General features: G+C 40.6%; 1 protein-coding gene across 2 annotated transcripts in view; it reads right to left on the bottom strand.

Annotated features, from left to right (window-relative positions):
• Positions 1-19,567, bottom strand: part of exd3 (exonuclease 3'-5' domain containing 3) — a 47,486-nt gene that overhangs the window by 18,552 nt on the left and 9,367 nt on the right. For both annotated transcript variants that reach the window (XM_017488662.3, XM_017488661.3), the window contains 14 exons: positions 19,206-19,259; positions 18,972-19,111; positions 17,947-18,053; positions 17,623-17,696; positions 16,472-16,510; positions 15,682-15,848; positions 14,631-14,781; positions 13,135-13,333; positions 12,817-12,926; positions 11,639-11,816; positions 10,852-11,012; positions 8,511-8,714; positions 7,882-7,935; positions 7,478-7,609 (listed from right to left, as the gene is read on the bottom strand). In XM_017488662.3, coding sequence (XP_017344151.1) covers positions 7,478-7,609; positions 7,882-7,935; positions 8,511-8,714; positions 10,852-11,012; positions 11,639-11,816; positions 12,817-12,926; positions 13,135-13,333; positions 14,631-14,781; positions 15,682-15,848; positions 16,472-16,510; positions 17,623-17,696; positions 17,947-18,053; positions 18,972-19,111; positions 19,206-19,259 — 1,770 coding nt within the window. The remainder of the gene's footprint in view (positions 1-7,477; positions 7,610-7,881; positions 7,936-8,510; positions 8,715-10,851; positions 11,013-11,638; positions 11,817-12,816; positions 12,927-13,134; positions 13,334-14,630; positions 14,782-15,681; positions 15,849-16,471; positions 16,511-17,622; positions 17,697-17,946; positions 18,054-18,971; positions 19,112-19,205; positions 19,260-19,567) is intronic.

The raw sequence follows: 19,567 nt of genomic DNA on the forward strand, positions 1-19,567 counted from the left end.
TCACACAGAGAAACCGCAAAGAAACGTAAACTTCTCCGTCCTGAAAACCCAAAGTTACAGCGTCACCGCCGACTGTTACACAGCACTGACACTGGAGACTCCTTCCATAAACGTTACACAAATCTCCTTTTTTAATCCGTTTATTATCAGTGGCGTGTCCGCTGTACACGTCCCCTTGAACGAGCCGTTACTATAGAAACCATAACGCATTAGAACCAGTGTGTTCATATAAACCTGCGCTGCTGCCAGAGCCGCTGCAATAGAGAATTAATCACCACCTCCTGACCAATCACAGTCCAGACTCAATAATATAATAATCATACAATTTATACCAACCCCCCCCATGCACACACACACATTCACTCTCGCTGGCACACACACACATACACACACACACACACACACACACACACACACTTTCCCACACACACAGCCACACATTTTCGCTTTGGTTGCACAGAGCTTGTCAGTCATTATATCAGAGCAGCCCCAGTAACAGAACCCAAAACCACACACACACACACACACACACACACACACACACACACACACACACACACACAGTGGGAAATATTTGGAATGGTTTCCCTCGGAATGTCTTGGCGTGTTTGAGGAATGTCTCTCTGCTCCCCTCTCTTGCGCCACACACACACACACACACACACACACACACACACACACACACACAGACTCCCCCTCCCCACTCCCCTTCTCTCTCTCAGTAGCTGAGGTCCATTAAAAAGTTTCAGATTTCCGAAACATGTGAAAATGCGAATGAATCCATGTGTGTAAAGGTGAAACGCTTAAAGATCATAAATATTGGCACCCTTAACGGCCCAATGGCCTGTTTAAACTCTATGTTTTGAAATAAACAAACCTGAGGAAACGTTCTGCACGGAACAGGGCGTGAGATCCTCTACACGGCTCTATAACTCCACACGCACCGAATATTAATCCTCAAGGCGCCAATAATTTTGAAACCACTATTTTGCATGAATAAATACAGCATTCGCATATGTTTCAATTTAAAAAATCATGTTATATTTAAATCTGATTTTTACTTGATGAATGAATGATGTTTTATTTTTTCACTCATTTCAGGCTTTGCTATCGAGTCGTGTTTGCTTTTTTGGGGTTTTTTTGGCAATAAATGTGGTCAATAAAAGCCCAGACTCCTGTGTTTTCATATTTTCTTTCTTTCAGCCTTTCTCTCAATTCATACATGGAGAAAGGGAAGGGAAGGGGGAGCGTTTGAGGCTTTTAGCCTTTACAAAGGCCCACATCTGTATTTTTCTCACATTTTTATCAGATGATGAAATAAAAAAACAACAACAAAAAAAGGAAGTGTGACAACAAAAGAAAAGGGAACCAAAATAATATTAACATGCTTTAAAGAGAGGCGTACATGATCACCGCAATCTGGACAGAGGGCCACACCCCCACACACCCCCACACACCCCCAGTGTAAGGTGGAAGTGAAGTGGAACCCGAAGTTCATCGTTTCTCATTCTGCCCACGTTCTCTTCGCTGCACATCAAAGCTTCCGTTTAAAAACACTCCTGCTTAAGAACGTGCTTCTCTCTCAGTCTCTTTTTCTCTTCCTCTCTCATTCCATCTTCTCATGTCGTTTCAGTTCCTGTTACACCCCCCCCCCCCCCCTCCCTCAACCAGAGCTCTCAGAGGGATCGTGGGAACCGCGGCTGTAGTGCCACCGTGCCGTCTGAGGCGCTGCTGATGGCTATCTGTCCCATCTCCACACTTCTAAAAACAGACGGCAGATATCTGATGCTGGCCGAGGAAGCGGGGTTGTGTGTGTGTGAGCATGAGCGGGGAAAAGGCACGCCGAACCCGGCCCCCGAGAGCTCGCACGCCATCTGCGGCGAGAACAACTCGATCCGCCGCACTAACCACGGTGTAACCGGAGAAACGGAGCTGCCGTGGGACCGAGAGCGACTCGGACATGTCATGATGAGCTGCTGAATCAGGACGTGCCGAGTTACAGCGGCGTGTTCCTCTCATACTGCACGCCACATGCCAGAGTAAAGTCATATTTGGACGGGATTAGTTTACTGAATGAAAATAAACCCTATCTCTGCTGATCACACACACGCTGACTTTTACTGTCACTTTAAATGCCTTTAGCACGTCAGGATTCTGTCCTATTCCCACAATGCACTGCGTTTCGCCGTGTACGAACCCCAAATACCCATAATGCACCAGCACAGTTAAATCTGAAGACGCTTTTTTCATCAACACATCTCTCACGATTTTCTCCCTCATCAGTCCGTCCAGGATTTCACGATCGCAGACATGAACGCAAAATCAAGCGAACGCCGCGACATTCGGAGGAGGACGAGCCGTTACGAAAATCTTCGGGCTGAGACGCGTCATGCAAATTTAGAAAGAAGTCGCGACAAAATCAAGCATTTTTGGCCGCAACGATCACAAAAAAAAACTCAGTGTACAGACTGAGACGACGATATAATACTGATGTTGTGAGAAATTGTCACTGTTCACTTTTCTGAGAAACTTTTTTTAATAATAATAATAATAATAATAATAATAATAATGTTAATTAAAAGCTCTGACTGGAATAAAATTTTGTTAAAATTTCAAACTGTATATTTTATGTTTTTTTTTAAATGTATGTATGAGAGTCACTGGAGAGTTTTTAGTCAATTATAATTACACCAATCGTTAAATGAAACTGGACTTTTATTTTGCCGGCAGTTTTTAATCAGTCCGGTTTATCCTGATGCACGCGATGAGAAATGTGTTCGAGTATCACGATGGGGAGATCTTCCAGCCCGAGAGCTACACAGACACGTGACGAAGCGACGAGCGGCGAGAGCGTGACGGTGACGTACGGACTGAGAGGTGCGGGGATTACGGAGCTCCTGGTGGGGTTAATGATTGTCGATGGGTATCAATAGGCCACACAGGGGGCTCGGGGCTTTAACCCGAGTGAAGGAATGCTTGCGAGAGCCGAGGAGAAAAAAGACACACAGCCGGCGCTCATCAAAAGCCCCACCATCAGATAACAAAAGGGTTCAGTTTGCCTGGGTGGCCTTTCAGCAGATCATCCCCGGGGGTGGGGGGGGGTGGGTGTACTCGAGACCCTCCAGCCTTCTCATTCAAGACCTCCAAAGCCTTTTCTCTTCCCTTTTCCCCCTCTCCACATTCCTTCACTCACCTCTCCGTACCGCTCGCACCCTTCTCGCTCTCCTGTATACGCACTGGTCCAGGACAGACTCTCACACGTGGAGGTGGAGGACAGGAAACGTCCACCAAAACGAATCAGCAGAAGAAGACGGACAGGTGAAGAGGAAGGTGGTGGACATGTTGGTGTGAACGATCTAATCATTATCTGATTTACAGATATAACTCCTTGACTGAATTTATTTGGGCTAATAATCCGATTACACGACACATCTATACGGTTAATCTCACAGTTTTTCTACCACAAATGTAAATCAATCAATTAGGTCAATGCTAACACCTGATTGGTTGTTTCATATCGAATAATAACTAATCATTTTTGGACACCCCGCCCCCGGGCAATATTTCTTTTTTGACTTTTTTTATTAGTAAATAAAGAGGGGTTGGGCGTGGCAGAGTAACAAAGGCTGATCATCGGTACTTGAATAATTTTGATTGCAACTGTAAGTATGCAAGTAAGAAAATAAAGTACACAAGTTGGTAAGAACTAAGTACGGACATAAGTAACTGCGGAATTAAGTAAGTAACTAGATATGTACGTAAGTATGTAATAGTACACAAGTATGCAAATGCATAAGTAAGTATCCAAATAAATACGTATGTAAGGACATAAGTATATTACTAGGTAAGCATTTTAGAACATCAGTAAGGAACTATGTAAGTGTGAAAGAAAGTACACAAGTATGTAAGTATTTAAGTATGAAACTAATCATGTAACTTAGTAAATATGTAATTAAATATGTAAATAAATACATAAAGTACATAAACATACCATTTCCTCAAGATCAATAAAGTACCCATCGATCTATATATGCATCTATAATAGCAGGATGTTTATTAATTTCGGGTTTTCCCCTTCAAGCCACTGCCACATTTACAGCTACAATCTGATGAAAAATGATATAAAACACCATTTTGAAAAAAGTCATGGCTCCGGTTGCTCCAGAAACTGTCTGAAGGAGGATGGCGTATCTGAGGAATGCCGGAGAAAGCCGGACGTGCTGCCTCAGCGATTTTAGTACACAGGATGTGACCTTTTAGAGGAAGCGATTATTGTTTTTTTTACTCAGCACAAGCTCACAGGTTACACTTCTGTCCCAGTGACCAGAAGGTTGTGTGCTCAATTCCCTCAACTAACCCTAACCCATACTCACAAAGGGTATGTGCGAGTGCGGGAAGTACACAAGTAAGCAAGACACCGACAAGTAAGTACGTCCACATTTACCTAAGTATGTAAGAAAGTAAGTACACAAGGGAAAAAGTGCTGAATTAAGTGTGTAAGTAACTAGATAAAGAACGTAAGTAAGGAACTAAGTATGCAAGTACATAAATAAGTATCCAAATAAGTATGTAAATAGGTATATAAGGAGATGAGTATTTATGCATCCAAGTAAGAACACAAGGAACTACTGTATGCAAGTATGTAAGTACACAATTATGCAAGTACATAAGTTTGTAGGCAAGTAAGTGTGTAACTACATCAGTAAGTGTGTATGCACTGATAAATGCAAGCATGTAAGTAAGTACACAAAGTAAATAAGTACATACATACCCATGTAAGTCCATAAGTACGTCAGCAAGTACATAAGTATGTAAGCTAGTAAGCAAGTACACAAGTACTTAAATTAAGAATGTGACTTAGTAAATATGCAACTACATATGTAAGTACACAACTGTGTAAGCACATAAGTTTGTAGGCAAGTATGTACACAAGTAAATGAGTACGTACATACCTATTTAAGTACGTAAGTGCATAAGAATGCAAGTAAATATGTAAGTATGTAAGTTAGTAAGCAAGTACTTAAGTAAATACGCAAGTTTTTACATGCGCAAGTATTCAAGAAAGAAAATAAATAAGGACGTAAATAAAGAAATGTATTTTTCAGAGGGGAATTTAACAGAACGTGGATTTAAAATTCAAGTATTTTTAGCCCTGGAAAGCTTAATTTAGAAAAATAAAACAATAGACCTTCTGAACTATATACTGTATATTATATACCTCATTTAATGTGTTTAAATGAGTTAAGCGTGGAAGATGGCTTGTGTTTTTTCACCTTCACGACGTCCAGATAATATTTCAGGCAGGAAATTAAATAAAATAAAAATCGCACTGACGTTTGTTTCTTGTCTTTCAGACTTCCTACTTCTCTCCGCCTGACTTCCCTCCCCTCGCCATTGTAGCGCCTGACCCCGACGAGACGGCGCGTCTGTGACGCAAATGCCCGTGAAGTGTCGCACAAAATAAAGAGTGCTGATGAAAAGCAGATATGCTACAAGAAAAAAGAAAAGATGAATTGGTGACTTATCTACCTGCATCTCTCTTTTTCCTGTGCCTTTCTTCTACAATACACTCCGTCCCCAACTCTACCTGCATCTCCGCATGCTTTTGTTCCACTTTTCTCACCGAAAACATGTGTACGCAAGTACACAAGTACATAAGGACATAACTATGTGAGAAAGCAAGTACGTAAGTAAATAAGTATGAAAGTATACAAGTATATAAAGTTGTATGTAAGCAAGAACGCAAGTACACAAGTACGCAAGAAAATAAGTACACGTATGCAAGTACGTAAGAAAGTACACAAGTATGTAACAAAGTAAGTACACAAGTACATAAGTATGTACGAAAGTACAAGTACGCATGAAAGTTAGTACACAAGTACAAAAGGACGCAAGAATGTACATAAGTATGTATGGAAGAAAGCAAGTACGCCAGTACGTGAGGGCGTAAGTGCGTATGAAAGAAGTACCCAAGGACTTCTTTACATAAGTATGAAAGTACAAAAGTAAGTAACTATGTAAGTATGTCAGTAAGCAAGTACCAAAGTGTGTAAGACTGTAGGTAAGTGCCAAACTGAGCAGGTACATAAGTAAGAAATTATATAAGTATGCAAGTAAATATATAAGTAAGCAAATAAGTATGCAAGTATGAAACTACATCAGCAAACGAATACACATGCACCTATGTAAGTACACAAGTACGTACATACATAATTAAGTAAGGATGTAAGTGCGACTGTAGGTAAGTACATACCCAAGTGTTTAAGTAAGTGCATACCTAAGGAACTGTGGAAGTAAGTACTCAAGTACATAAGCATGTAAGTAACTAAATACATAAGTACTTAAATAAGTAAGTCCATTAAGTCAGTAAGTCTTTCACAAATCTTCACAATTCAAATCTGGTAACGCTGGAATTTTTGTTCAATTATATTACCAGTTTTTTGTTTTTTAAAATCAGAAAACATTCTCGGGGTATTTAAACCTGAGTCAGGGGCGGGGCTATGCATGAGCTCGGGTTCTTGCATCACTAAAAATGCAAATTATAAGAGGACGATCATGTGATTCCCGAAACATTTTCCCGCAGAATCAGCATGCTAGGCTAGCTAGCTAGGATTTACTGATAGCAGGATGATGTAGGGATGTTGATTATTTGCATCTCATGAATATACGCAGATATCTGCATATTAATGAAGGGAAAAGGTGCAGATGTTGAGTAAACATCTGAGAAAACATGAAACAAATGATTATTGTATATTGACTGAAAAAATATATATTTTTATGCATTAATTGTTCCCACTCTTTTGATCCAAGTAGCTGTAACACACATCGTCTTGATTTTTGGCACAAAGTCAAAACCACTTCAAGCATTTCGACACGCTCGTTAGTATTTACTCCCTCACTCATTCTTTATCTTTATTCACCTTCACTCAGAGTGAGATATCCCTCTCTGCTCCTCCTCCTGTTTACGGCCTACAGTTATAAAAAAAAAAAAAAAAAAAAAAAAAAACCACCATCCACCATTGTTCCAGTGAATACCTCAGTGTCACTTCAAACGAATGATTCACAGGAGACGTGTCTCCAGAGCGCCGCTCTATCTCGCCTCGCTTCCTTCCTGCCCATGGCCTCCACGTTTCCTTGCGCTGATAAAACACCTCATGCCTTACCCCCCCCCCCCCCCCCCCCCCCCCACACACACACACACACACACGCGCGCGCGCACTAATCCGTCTCCATCTCACTCAACATCACAGACTCTCACTGCTTTTATATGTTTTGCTTTTTTGTTTGGTCACTGATCTTGACTTTGATCATTATTTTTTTTTAAGGGAAGAAGCCATCTGTCTGGAAGCGCACACACACGCACACACACAGACGCACACACAGACACACACACACAGACACACACACAGACACACACACAGACACACACACAGACACACACACAGACACACACACAGACACACACACAGACACATACCTGGCATCGACTGAATATGTCCGATGGCGTGAGGCGGACGTTGAAATGTTTGAGGACGCGGAGAGCCTGGTCCCGAGCCTTCTCTGAACAGTCCAGAGTGAGACAGCGTCCCTCTGCAACCTGCGACCGGAGCTACACACACACCCACACCTAATTAATGGTTATGTCTGCACCTAAATTTAACTCTAATCTTATTAATACAAATTTCGTATTATATTAATATTTTAATTATTTTAAAAAATACAAGTTATTTATCTATTAATATTTATTTATTTATACAATTCCATAGGACTGAAGTTCCTTGTTTTTAAAAATCTGGAAGCAAGTACAAATGGTACACACACACACACACACACACACACACACACACACACACACACACACACACACACACACACACTTACAGATTGAAATGGCTGACCGGAAGTGAGGATGATACGACCTTCCTTTCGAGCGATCTGTTAAAACGTCAGAGAAGATAAACATTCGATTCGTTTAACTAAAACAAATTTAGCCAAAACCTTCACAATTATTGGCACCTACTGAGAGAGTGGATTATTTTAAAAACATTTCATTCTTATTTAAAAATACTGTATGAACATTACCTATTAATAACTCAAACGTTTCACTCAAACACACGGAGAACCTTTACTTTACTACCTTTCCTCCAAATTAATTCGAAAAACAAATGTGTCAAAAAAAACACAAACGATATAGAGATCAGGATATACATAATAAATTTTATTAAAAGAAGTCTGTTCTGCATATTTAGCGAGGCAGCAAAATTACACTCGGGTTTGTTTAGATTAGACGGGGGAATGCTATTGGCTGTTGTGTGAATCAGTCAGGTACTCCAACACACCATCACTCTGACTTCCTGTTTCAAAAGGAAAGACATCAGTGTACAGAATCGAATCACGGCTCTCGCGACATTTCGTGGTTTTCTTCACTTTAAGAAAATGTACATTTGAACATTTTTCACTCATAACATGAAGGGTGCCAATACTTCCAGAGCGTACAGTCTGTGTCTGACCTGCGCTGCTACTTTGTGGTCGTCCGTGTTCTCCAGCATCAGCACGTCAACGCCCACACAGCGCAGGTACCTGCCCAGGCCCTGCAGCATGTTGTCACACACCACCCGCAGCTCCTGAGGCGTTATGGAGGCGCCGTGCTGCCCGCTGATCCCCCTCACACACTCGTCCTGATCGCCCGCGCACCTGAGGGCACTCTGACGAGCCTGGAGACGAGCCAAAAACCCACGCTAGGCTTTAAACATAATGCAATTTGTACTGCGTTGTGCAATTCTTTTGGGATTTACCTTACTTAATACACCGTTACACTCGGGGTGGGACAGACGGACATGTCTTTCAACCCTTCTATAAACTCAAAGACGCTCCTTCAACCAATTCGGTCTCATTATCCAGCTAGAATTAGCAGTGAATATTTATAAACGTTTATAAGAATGGCTTAAAATCCTCTCAGAAATGTTAGCCAGCTAGCATTAGCAGTGATGATTAAGAACAATCATAATTAAGATTTTTAAAAAATCCTGTCAGGTTAGCACCCGATAACTACGTAGCATCATCAGTGAATACTATAAAATATCATCAATCTGACTGAAAAAATCAGCTCAGAAATCCTGTCAAGCTAGCTAGTTTTAGCACTGACCAATCTAAAAATGTATGAATCTCACATTAACATCCTTTAAAACAACCATCAGAGATCCCGTCATGTTGGCTTTTGCTGCCCAGTAGGAGTTAGCAGTGTAGATTCTAAACATTTATGAAAAATCCTCTCAGAAATCCTGCCGGGTTAGCTCATATTAGCCGGCTAGCTAATAGGACAACCACATAGGACAACCACAGTCAAGATTTAGAAAGCCTGTCAGGTTAGCTCATGGTAAGATTTAAAATAATAATAATAATAATAATAATAATAATAATAATAATAATAATAATAATAATAATAATAGAATCTAACTTTAAAATGCTTTAAAAAACAGAAATCCTGTCAGGTTAGCTAATATTAGCTAGTTAGAGTTAGCAGTGTAGATTCTAAACATTTATGAAAAATCCTCTCAGAAATCCTGCCTTGTTAGCTAGATAACTAGCGTTAGCAGTGATGATTAAGAACGATCAAAATTAAGATTTTAAAATCTTGTCAGGTTACTTCATCTTAACTATCTAGCATTCTCAGTGAATATTTACATTTCTTCATTTAGCAGACGCTTTCATCCAAAGCGACTTATAAATGGGAAAATACAAGCAAAATATGCTTTAAGTGGACTGAAAAATTCGCAAAAAAATTCTTTAGTTAGCTTGTGTTAAGTTTTGTGCCAAGTTTTAGCACTAAAGATACAAAAGTGCATGACTCTGACTCTAAAATCCTTTTTTTTTTTTTTTTTTTTTTTTTTAAATCATCAGACATCATATTAAGTTAGCTTATTTTATCTAGCTAGAACAAGCAGTAAAGTTTATAACCGAATATAAAAATTCTTATTAGAAATTCAGTCAGGTTAGCTCATGTTACATACAGCAGATAGTTAGCATTAAGCCAGGGAGATCAGTCAGCTATCTAGCATTAGCAATAAAAATACTCAACATTATTTAATTATCATCTGAAAATAATTCTGTCATGTTAGCTTGAGTTAAAATCCTGTCCGCTTTGCTCACGTTAACTAGCTAGCTAATACTTGCGTCACAAATTACAAATATTTATAAATCTCTATTAAAAATCCTTGAAATTCCTCAGAAATCCTGTCAGGTTTGTTAATGCTGGTTATTGTTAGCAGTGAAGATGAGAAAAAATGAATTCTCTCAGACATGCTGTTAATTTAGTTTGTGTTAGCATTTCTGACAGGATTTCTATCGGTCATATTTATAAACGGTCAAAAAACGTCACTGCTAACGCTGACGGTTATCAAGACTAGCTCATATTATTCTGCAGCTAGCATTAGCACTAAGAATTATTAACATTTATAAATATGATTTCTTATAAATCCTCTCACAGATCCTGTCAGCTTGTTAGCCAGTTAGCTTTGATCACCACTGAAAATGACCAACATTTATAAATATGATTTAGAATTCCTCTCAGGAATCCTAGGTCAGGTTAGCTCATGTTAGCTAGCTGACTACCAAAATCTATTAAATATGTGAGAATAAACGAATCCCAGCAACTTCCTTTTTCATTTTTAGACTCAAAGACCTTTTTTTCCTTAAATCTCTCACTTCTTTCTCAGATCAGATTTTTATATCTCATTTTATTACAGAAACTGTGACTACAGCTTGTAAAACACTGCAGTAAAGCACATGTGTGTGTGTGTGTGTGTGTGTGTGTGTGTGTGTGTGTGTGTGTGTGCTGACAGAATGACTGACCCTCCGGTCCGTCTGCTTCCTCTTCTCTTTAGTTTTTTTGTCTGAATCACTTTTGGTCGATGAACTCGGCTTGACAGAGTGCAGATCATCAGGAAGACCGAACGCCTTCGGATCCGCAGAGAGAGTCTGATACACATCCACCAGACAGTACGCGTCTATCGCTACGGAGAGAGAGAGAGAGAGAGAGAGAGAGAGAGAGAAAGAAAAACACAGATAGAAAGAGAGAGAGAGGAGAGAAAGTAAAGCACAGACAGACAGAAAGAGAGAGAGGAGAGAAAGAAAGTAAAACAGACAGACAGACACAGACAGAGAGAGAGAGACACACACACAGAGAGATAGACAAACAGAGAGAGAAAGCGATAGAGGAAGCGAGGTAGATGGACAGACAGAATGAGAGCATGAAGGAGAAGAGAAAAGGATAGTGTATGAGAGAGAAGGCAATAATAGATAGGTAAAAAAAATATGAAAGAAAGAAAGCAGGAATGAAGAGAAGACAGATTAGACAGAAGGAAAAGGCAACCATAAAAGCCAAAAGGTGAAGAGAATGAAAAATACCAGCAAGAGGGAAAAAGAAAGAAAAATAAGGTTTTTTTTTTAAATCATCAGAAACAAAATAAAGAAAAAATGAGAAAGAAATAAGTAATAATGAAAGAAAAAATGAAAAAAGATAGATAGACAGACGGGTAGATCAAAAAGAAAAGGGTCGCAGTTAGAGGAACAAACATTAAATACTATAAATAAAAGTCACACAGGTGGGCGGGGTCTGTGGGCGTGGCTTGTGTCTTACCTGCGTAGCGGACCTGTCCGGTGCGAAGTGGACGGCGTTCCCAGTTGGACAGCTGTTCAGTTTTATCCAGCGGTTTTCCCAGCACCTGCTGCACCAGCAGACTCAAACCTTTCTCCGCCGGGCCCTCGTTCACCTCCACCGGCCGAGGCCCGGCTCTCCCTCGCCAGCACCGCTGCAGCTAATCCAGGGGTGAGAGGTCAAAGGTCATATCACATAAGATACTAGAGAACGTTGTGTGGGGTTTGAGGCTTTACTAGCAATCAGGGACATCATCATCAGTGCCACAACATACAGAAGAAATATCTACACCAGCATCACTCTCCTGCTAACCAATCAGGGCTGTATGATGTCATCATTGTGCGCCTATCACTCCTCTGACTCGAGCAAGGTGTATGTCACATGACTAAACGCTTGTATCTTATTGGTTAATGAGGTTTCCACTGAATTAGTAAAAATTTATACAAATGCTCAAAAACTACAAGTGCTAAAAGAAAAGAAAATGAAGAAAGATAAAAGAGAGAAAGAGGGAAAAAGAGAAGGGGAATAGAGGGGGGAAGCAACAGAAAAATTAGGAAAGAAAGAAACAAAAAGTACCTAAGAGAAAGGGAAAAAGATCAAATACAGAAAGAAAGAAAGAAAAATAAATAATTAAATATGAGGGGGATAAGAGAGAATGAAAGAATGAAAAAGAGCGGGTGAATGAATGAATGAAAAGTACCCAAGAGAGGGGGCAAAAGAAAAGAAAATAGAGAAAGAAAGGAGAGAGAAATGAAGAGAAAAAGAGAAGAGGAAGAGACGGAGGAACGCAACAGAAAAAAATTCAGAAAATAAGAAAAAGAAAGAAAGAGAAAGAAAGCATGAAAGAAATCGAAAGAAAACATGCTGGAGAGAGGGGGCAGAGAAAAAAAAGGGAAAAGACAGACACAAAGAAAAAATAGAAGGGAGAGAGAATGAGGAGAGCAATAGAAGGAGAAAGAAAAAAAAAGAAAGAAAGAAGACAGAGAGGAAAAGAAACCAGAAAAAATGAAAATCTAACAAGAAAGAAAGAAAAAGAATGAAAGAAAAAGAATGAAAGAAAAGAGAGACTCTCCCGTCTGATGGAGTGAAAGTTTAGGCGGACTGTCCCTTTAAGAGCAGGTGTGATGTTATTGGTGGAGATACGTGGAGATGTTGGTTACCTGCTGATGGACATGGAGCAGGTCCAAGACTCCATTAAACTCCAGAGGTTCCTCCTTTAACTCAGGCCATGTGGCCACCAGACTCCTCAAATCTCCAGACATCCCATAACCTATACACACACACACACACAGTTTTCAAACTGACCATAACCTGCAATATGTTCTCCAGATGTACGATTCTCTATTAAAACACTTCAGATGTTCTAATCACACAGTTTAGTCTACACGTTCCCATAAAGAGCGTGAGAAACGTTCTCATGGAGCCCCACAGTGAGAAGAACCTCCCCACGTGTCTCCTCATGCATTACAGATCCTCACCCAGTTTGATCACGCTGGTGTTGGTGAGCAGAGTTCGGATGAAGTTGACGGTCAGGCTGTGATGGCTGAGACCCGGAGCACACAGATCCAACAGGAACACTCGCTCCTTCACGGCCAGCTGGATCAGGGAGATGCGCTGTCTGCTCACCGTACCGAATCCGGCTCTCCACTCCATGTCCACGCCCACCACATGCCCCGCCTACGCAGGACAACCGGGGAGAAATACAAACGCAACATGGTCATGTGACTTCAAAACGTCGGTATCTAGTTGTTTAATGAGAATTCAACAAATTAGTACGTGTGCATTATTTATTTATTAGAGACACTACATTAGATTTTTAATTCCTGAACCTTTACCCTGCAGACACCCAAAGAAAGATGGACAGTTACAAAGAAAGAAGGAAAAACAAAAATGAAGAAAGGACAGTGTAAAGAGACAGGAAGGAATAGAAACTAGGGAAATTAGAGAGGGGAAAAGTATGAAAAAAAAGATAGGAAGAAGAGAAGGATGAAACATGAAAGAAAAAATACAAAGGAAAACAGAGGAGACGAGGAGAATAGAAAAAAAGAAAGAAAGAAAGAAAGAAAGAAAAAGATCAGAAGGAAGGAGGGGGAGGAAAGAAAAGGAAATAAAAAAGAACGAAAAACAGATAAAAGAAGAGAAGAGAAACAAAAAGAAAAGAAAAAAGGGAATGGAAACAGAAGAGAAAAAACAAGCAGGAAAGAAAGAAAGAAAATAAGATTGATTATTAGAGACATTAATTTTTTTTATTCCTGACTTTTTTTTTTTAATTCACCTGCAGATACCCGAAGGAAGAAGAAAAAAGACAGACAGACAGAAACAAAGAAAGAAGGGAAATCAAAAATGAAGAAAAGACAGTGTAAAGAAACCTGGAAGACAGAAAGTGAAGGAGGAAACATGAAAAGAAAGGAAAAATGAAAGAAGATGGGGGAACAGAGGACTGACAACAGAGTAAATAAGAGAAGATAAGGGATAAGAAAGCGAGAAAGAAAAAGAAAGAGGGAAACACAGTGAAGAATGGAAAAGAGAAAGATTGAAAACAGAAGGGAAGAGAAACAAACACAAGAAAAGGAAGAGAAAGAAAGAAGTTCTGTAAAAGAACAAACAAACTGAAACAATGGAGATGAGACGGAGAAAAAGAAAAAAGCTGAAAGGAGACGATGGAGAAAGAATGAAAAAAGAAAAGAAGAGAAACAAATATAGTAAAAAAAAACAAAAATTATTATAGCTTCATATCTATGTTATAATAATAACAACTTGTGCACAAAAAGTAGATGATCACTGCACCGATATGAACAAACAAAAACAAACGAGTGTGGTCTCCATGGTAACGCAGTGACAGTTGTATCGCCCCAGTATTGTTATCTTTGCTGCAGAACCGGGTGTTTTGGGGGATGAACAGGACGTAGTGACTGCAGCGTAGCGTGACAGTCGCGTAGCACTGAGCTCGCTGGAGAAGGTGTGCAGCTGCTACCTGTAGAACCGAGTCTCTGCACAGCTGCAGCTGCTCCGAGTTCTCCACCATGTGGACCTGCTGCTGGTCCAGAGGAAGCTGGTAGAACTGGAGCTGGTGAGATGGAGGAGTGACCCACAGATCCAGAGGAGAACACACTTCATTTATTTCTCTGAGGGAAAAAACAAGGTGATTATTTGAAGGTGATAAAAAAGAAGATGATTATTTTCCTCTAACAGCACGTCCCCGAGTGTTTTATTCCTCTTACACCGCAGCAATGTACCGGCGATCATCATATTTATCCATCAAACTACGACATGTCAGTTTTTATCCTGTCACGTTACATTTAACGTTATGGAACATCCATGAAACAAGTTCATTCCTGTGGAAACCTGTGGAGTCTCCTCAGCGACCAGAAAATCCACAGAGGCAGCGCCTTTTAAAAGGATTTAGATGTTCCACATGTAAAAAACAAACTGGCCATTGAGGAAAAAAAGCCTTTAAAAGTTCCCATGCGGATATTTTAAAGGATATTTTGCCTTTGCTTCAACTAGAATATCTGAATGCTATTGCAGGAGGCGGAGCTCAGAACTGACACATGACATGATTGACAGTAGATCCATCTCCTTGTCCTGATTGGCTGGATGATGTTTACAGCCCAAGTCCGCCACAGGCACCAGAGTTTCTCCTCTGAGATTTTATTAAAGCTACTCACATGAGACCAGAAGATCGTTATAAACACTTATAAACGTTCTAATCTAATTTATTTAAAACTCGCTGATCGTACCTTTAATCTCGAAGACCTTACAGCTCACCACAAGAACATATTCATGATTAAACTGCTATTATTATTATTATTATTTATTATTAAACTCACAGTAATGTGCAGCTGACTGAAGGTGAAAATTTATTTAAAATTTTTTAGCCAAACTAAAGTAACAGTGTGGGAACAGTGACATCATTCTGAAAGCTCTACGGTGTGTGTGAGTGATGTGTTTTTTATTTTAGACAAAGCAACTGTGTGTGTGTGCGTGCGCGCGTGTGTGTGTGTGTACCCCTGTTAAACACTCACAGTTGACTGGAGGAGAGTATCTCCATGGTGTCCCACACCGCCATGGGAAGTCTGTCTCTCGGTACCCTGTAGTGTTTGGCCCACTGAGCCGCAACCTTCAGTCCACAGTGTTTCACTAAGAGCTCCACTAACACAACCTGGAGGTCCACACTGCCCTCCACTGTGACCTGACACACACACACACACACACACACACACACACACACACACTTTTCATGCTTTTCCACCAGATAACATGGCACAGTCACTAATCCAACCTCACACCTATGCATACCCAAGTTGTATCACTTTCCTATCACTGGACCACTATCACTGTGAAAGTGGGAGGGGTTTATATGCAGGTTGTGGGCGGAGACTAGTAACAGACACCATCGGGAAAATACTGAAACTGATTTTCACGAGTCTGTTTTAATGGCACTGAGTAACCCAAACCCAGGGTGCCAATACTTATGTTCTTCCAAAAACAGACATTCATTTGAATGCAGCCAATTTTTCCCAAATGGATATCACCAGGCTCTATACATGTTCTATAATCCCGTTATGACACGTGTAGTGAATAAGGGAACATTCTATAAAAGATTTTAAAAAAAAAGAAATCAGGTTAAATATCACCTATAAAAGAAAACATTACTGTGGGCGGATAAGTAGATAAAATAAATATAAAATATCTAATTATACTAGCTCCGCCCACGTGTTCCTGTTCTGCAATAAAAGGAACCAAATGTGTGTATTTTACAGTATGTGTGTCCTCAATGGAGAAGTTCTAGAACATGTATGAGAACCGATCTACCTGCACATGGTCCCTCCAGTTCTCCTCAGTCATGTTCTTCTACAACAAAACAGACAAACAGATCAATGCAAAAACAGGTTCAATTCTGTTTCTGTATAACTGTAAAATTCACGCAAGCTTGAAGGATCTGGAGAGGTTCTGTGTGGAGGAACGCTCTCAGATCCCTCGCCATGTATTCTCCAACCTCATCAGTGTTATAGGAGAAGACTCAGAGCTCTTATCTTGGCAGAGGGAGCTAGCACAAAGTATGGACTGAAAGGGTGCCAATAATTGTTGCACACCTATATTTAACAAAGATTGTTTTTGATAAACATGCGTTGTGTTTGTAATTGTTTGATATCCATGAAAGCAGAGTATTTTTGTGAATTTTTTGAACAAAAGATCAAAAGGTTAAAGCAATAAAGACAATTTTTCACAGCCTTCCTTGCTCATATTCACCAAGGGTGCCAATATTAATGGAGGTTGCTGTATGCTTATTTTTCAATTATTAAGCATTAGATTAGGAAATATTATGACTAATAACTAAAACCGCTTGGCATTGCATCATTCTAAATAAATGAAAAAAACTTTGGACCCCTGCCCTGCCTTTACTTTGATATCTAGGGAACGATGTGAATTTATCATTTAAAGGTGCAATCAGTGATTTTAAAGCACACAATGCTTTAGAGTAAAGAATATGAATGCTAGTACAGTAGGCGGAGCTTTCAGAATTAGCTAGCAGAATGACTGACAGGGAGTAGGTCCTGATTGGTTGTATGTTGGTGGTCCACATTATGCGATGCCTCTCCTGTTTACAAGCCGAGTTCATCAACTGATACGCGTTTCTCCTCTGATATACATCGGGTATTTTATTAAAGCTGCTCAAATGTGATGAGAACGTTGCCAAAAACTTTTTCCAATATGACTGATCGTACCTTTAAAACTCACTGATCGCACCTTTAACCTTAATATCCTTACATGGGCATGTACGAGGTGCATTAATAATTCATTAGCTATTAAACGTACTATTATTATTTTTATTATAAATAATAATAGTAAAAAAACAACATATAATGAGTTTTGCATGGTTAAATAAATAAATAAATAAATAAATACATACATACATAGATAGCTAGATAGATAGATACTTGTAATTTTTTCCCGTCTCTCACCTCTCCAAATCTCTTGTACATCAGAAACCTCAGGGAGTCGAGTTTCCTCTTGTAGACAGCGTTCACACACAAACCTACAGCAAAACACACACACACACACACACACACACACACACACTTTATTACATTCAGTGCTCCACGTGTCAGTGTTAATAAAAACCAACATCTGACATTAGCTGATTAGCAAAACTATTTAACCATCAGTTATGTTTAAGGATCAAGAAATCATGATTCAGGCGCACACACACACACACACACACACACACACACATACGCGCGCGCGCAAATACACGAACACACAAACACACACACAAAAACACGCACCAGGATCAATGTTGAATTTTTCCATGAGCCGGAAGACGTGTCGAATGAGCATCTTGGACTGGATCTGGTCGGTCTGGTGCTTGGAAAGTGACAAACAAGGAAACTGCCTGCAAAAATAAACAAAAAATATAGATTTAATCCACACACACACACACACACACACACACACACACTCACAGACGTACACTATCACATACACAATCGAACATAAAGAGACACACATAGAGGCCACGCCCCTTCGCTGTGACAGTAACACACACGAGCCACACCTCTTTTAGTTGGACTGAGACAGAGGCCACGCCTCCTTCACTGAGACACACAGAGGCCACGCCCCCTTCACTGAGACACACAGAAGTCACGCCTCCTTCACTAAGAAACACAGAGTAAACACCTCCTTCACTGAGACACACACAGAGTAAATGCCCCCTTCGCCGAGACACACAGAGGCCACACCCCCTTCACCGAGACACACACAGAGATCACGCCCCCTTCACTGTGACAGATACACACAGAAGCCTCGCCTCTTTCATTTGCACGGAGACATACAGAGGCCACGCCCCCTTCGGCGAGACACACGGAAGCCACACCTTCACCGAGACACACGGAGGCCCCACCTTCACCGAGACACACGGAGGCCACACCTTCACCGAGACACACGGAGGCCACACCTTCACCGAGACACACGGAGGCCACACCTTCACCGAGACACACGGAGGCCACACCTTCACCGAGACACACGGAGGCCACGCCTCCTTCACTGTTTACTGTAGATTCAGTAATATAAAATATTTAAATCCTGACACTCTTCACTGCCTCCACCATTTCCCTGACATCTCACGTTCCAGAAGGTTCCCAGTTCGTGATTACGAGTTTGGCGCTTTTTACGATCTAGAAACGTGTAATTAGCGTGACTCCACCATGACACGAGCGTGTAATTACAGCAGCCGCTGAGTGTCACTGAAACTTTATATGCTTGTGTGCTCAGAGTGGATTTCTCTTTGGGAGGCTGATGTCGGTCTTCTCACCTGCGCACGTTCTCCAGGTTAAAGTCTGGACTGCACCACGAGTCCAGCAGCCGAATCAGACGCTCCTGCAGGTCAGCGTGATCCTGAACATAGGCCTCGGCCAGGGACAGCTTGTCCATCAGGATCAGAGGAACACACATCTGACAGACGAGACAAGTGGAGAGCGAGGGTGAAGCGGGAACAACAGGAACGGTGGGATTGGAGGGGTTTTGTTTTTTAAATAAAATCACTGACTTGTTCCATGTTGAGTTCTTCCTGAAGTCCTAACTTCATGCCCAGCACCGCGGCCTGCAGGGAAACAAACCATTCAGTAAAACTCTGCCAATTATACAGTATTTTCCGATATTTAATCTTTCAGCTGAAGGAAAACACCTCCTGACCTTTAAACTGGTGACGTTTATATCTCCAATTTGGGAGTATTTGAGCCAAACTGAACACTTTTAGCTAAAGTTGGGTAGTGGTTGTCATGGTAACGGAATGCGTTAATGGTAAACGAACTGACTTGTTTTCCGTTATTTTGATTTTATTTTTTTTTAAATGCAAGCTAACGTTAGTGATATTTCGCTGGAGGACCCAGCAGCGCTCCCTAATTTGCA

The sequence above is a fragment of the Ictalurus punctatus genome, chromosome 16 (genome assembly GCF_001660625.3).
Source record: "Ictalurus punctatus breed USDA103 chromosome 16, Coco_2.0, whole genome shotgun sequence".
Taxonomy (NCBI): domain Eukaryota; kingdom Metazoa; phylum Chordata; class Actinopteri; order Siluriformes; family Ictaluridae; genus Ictalurus; species Ictalurus punctatus.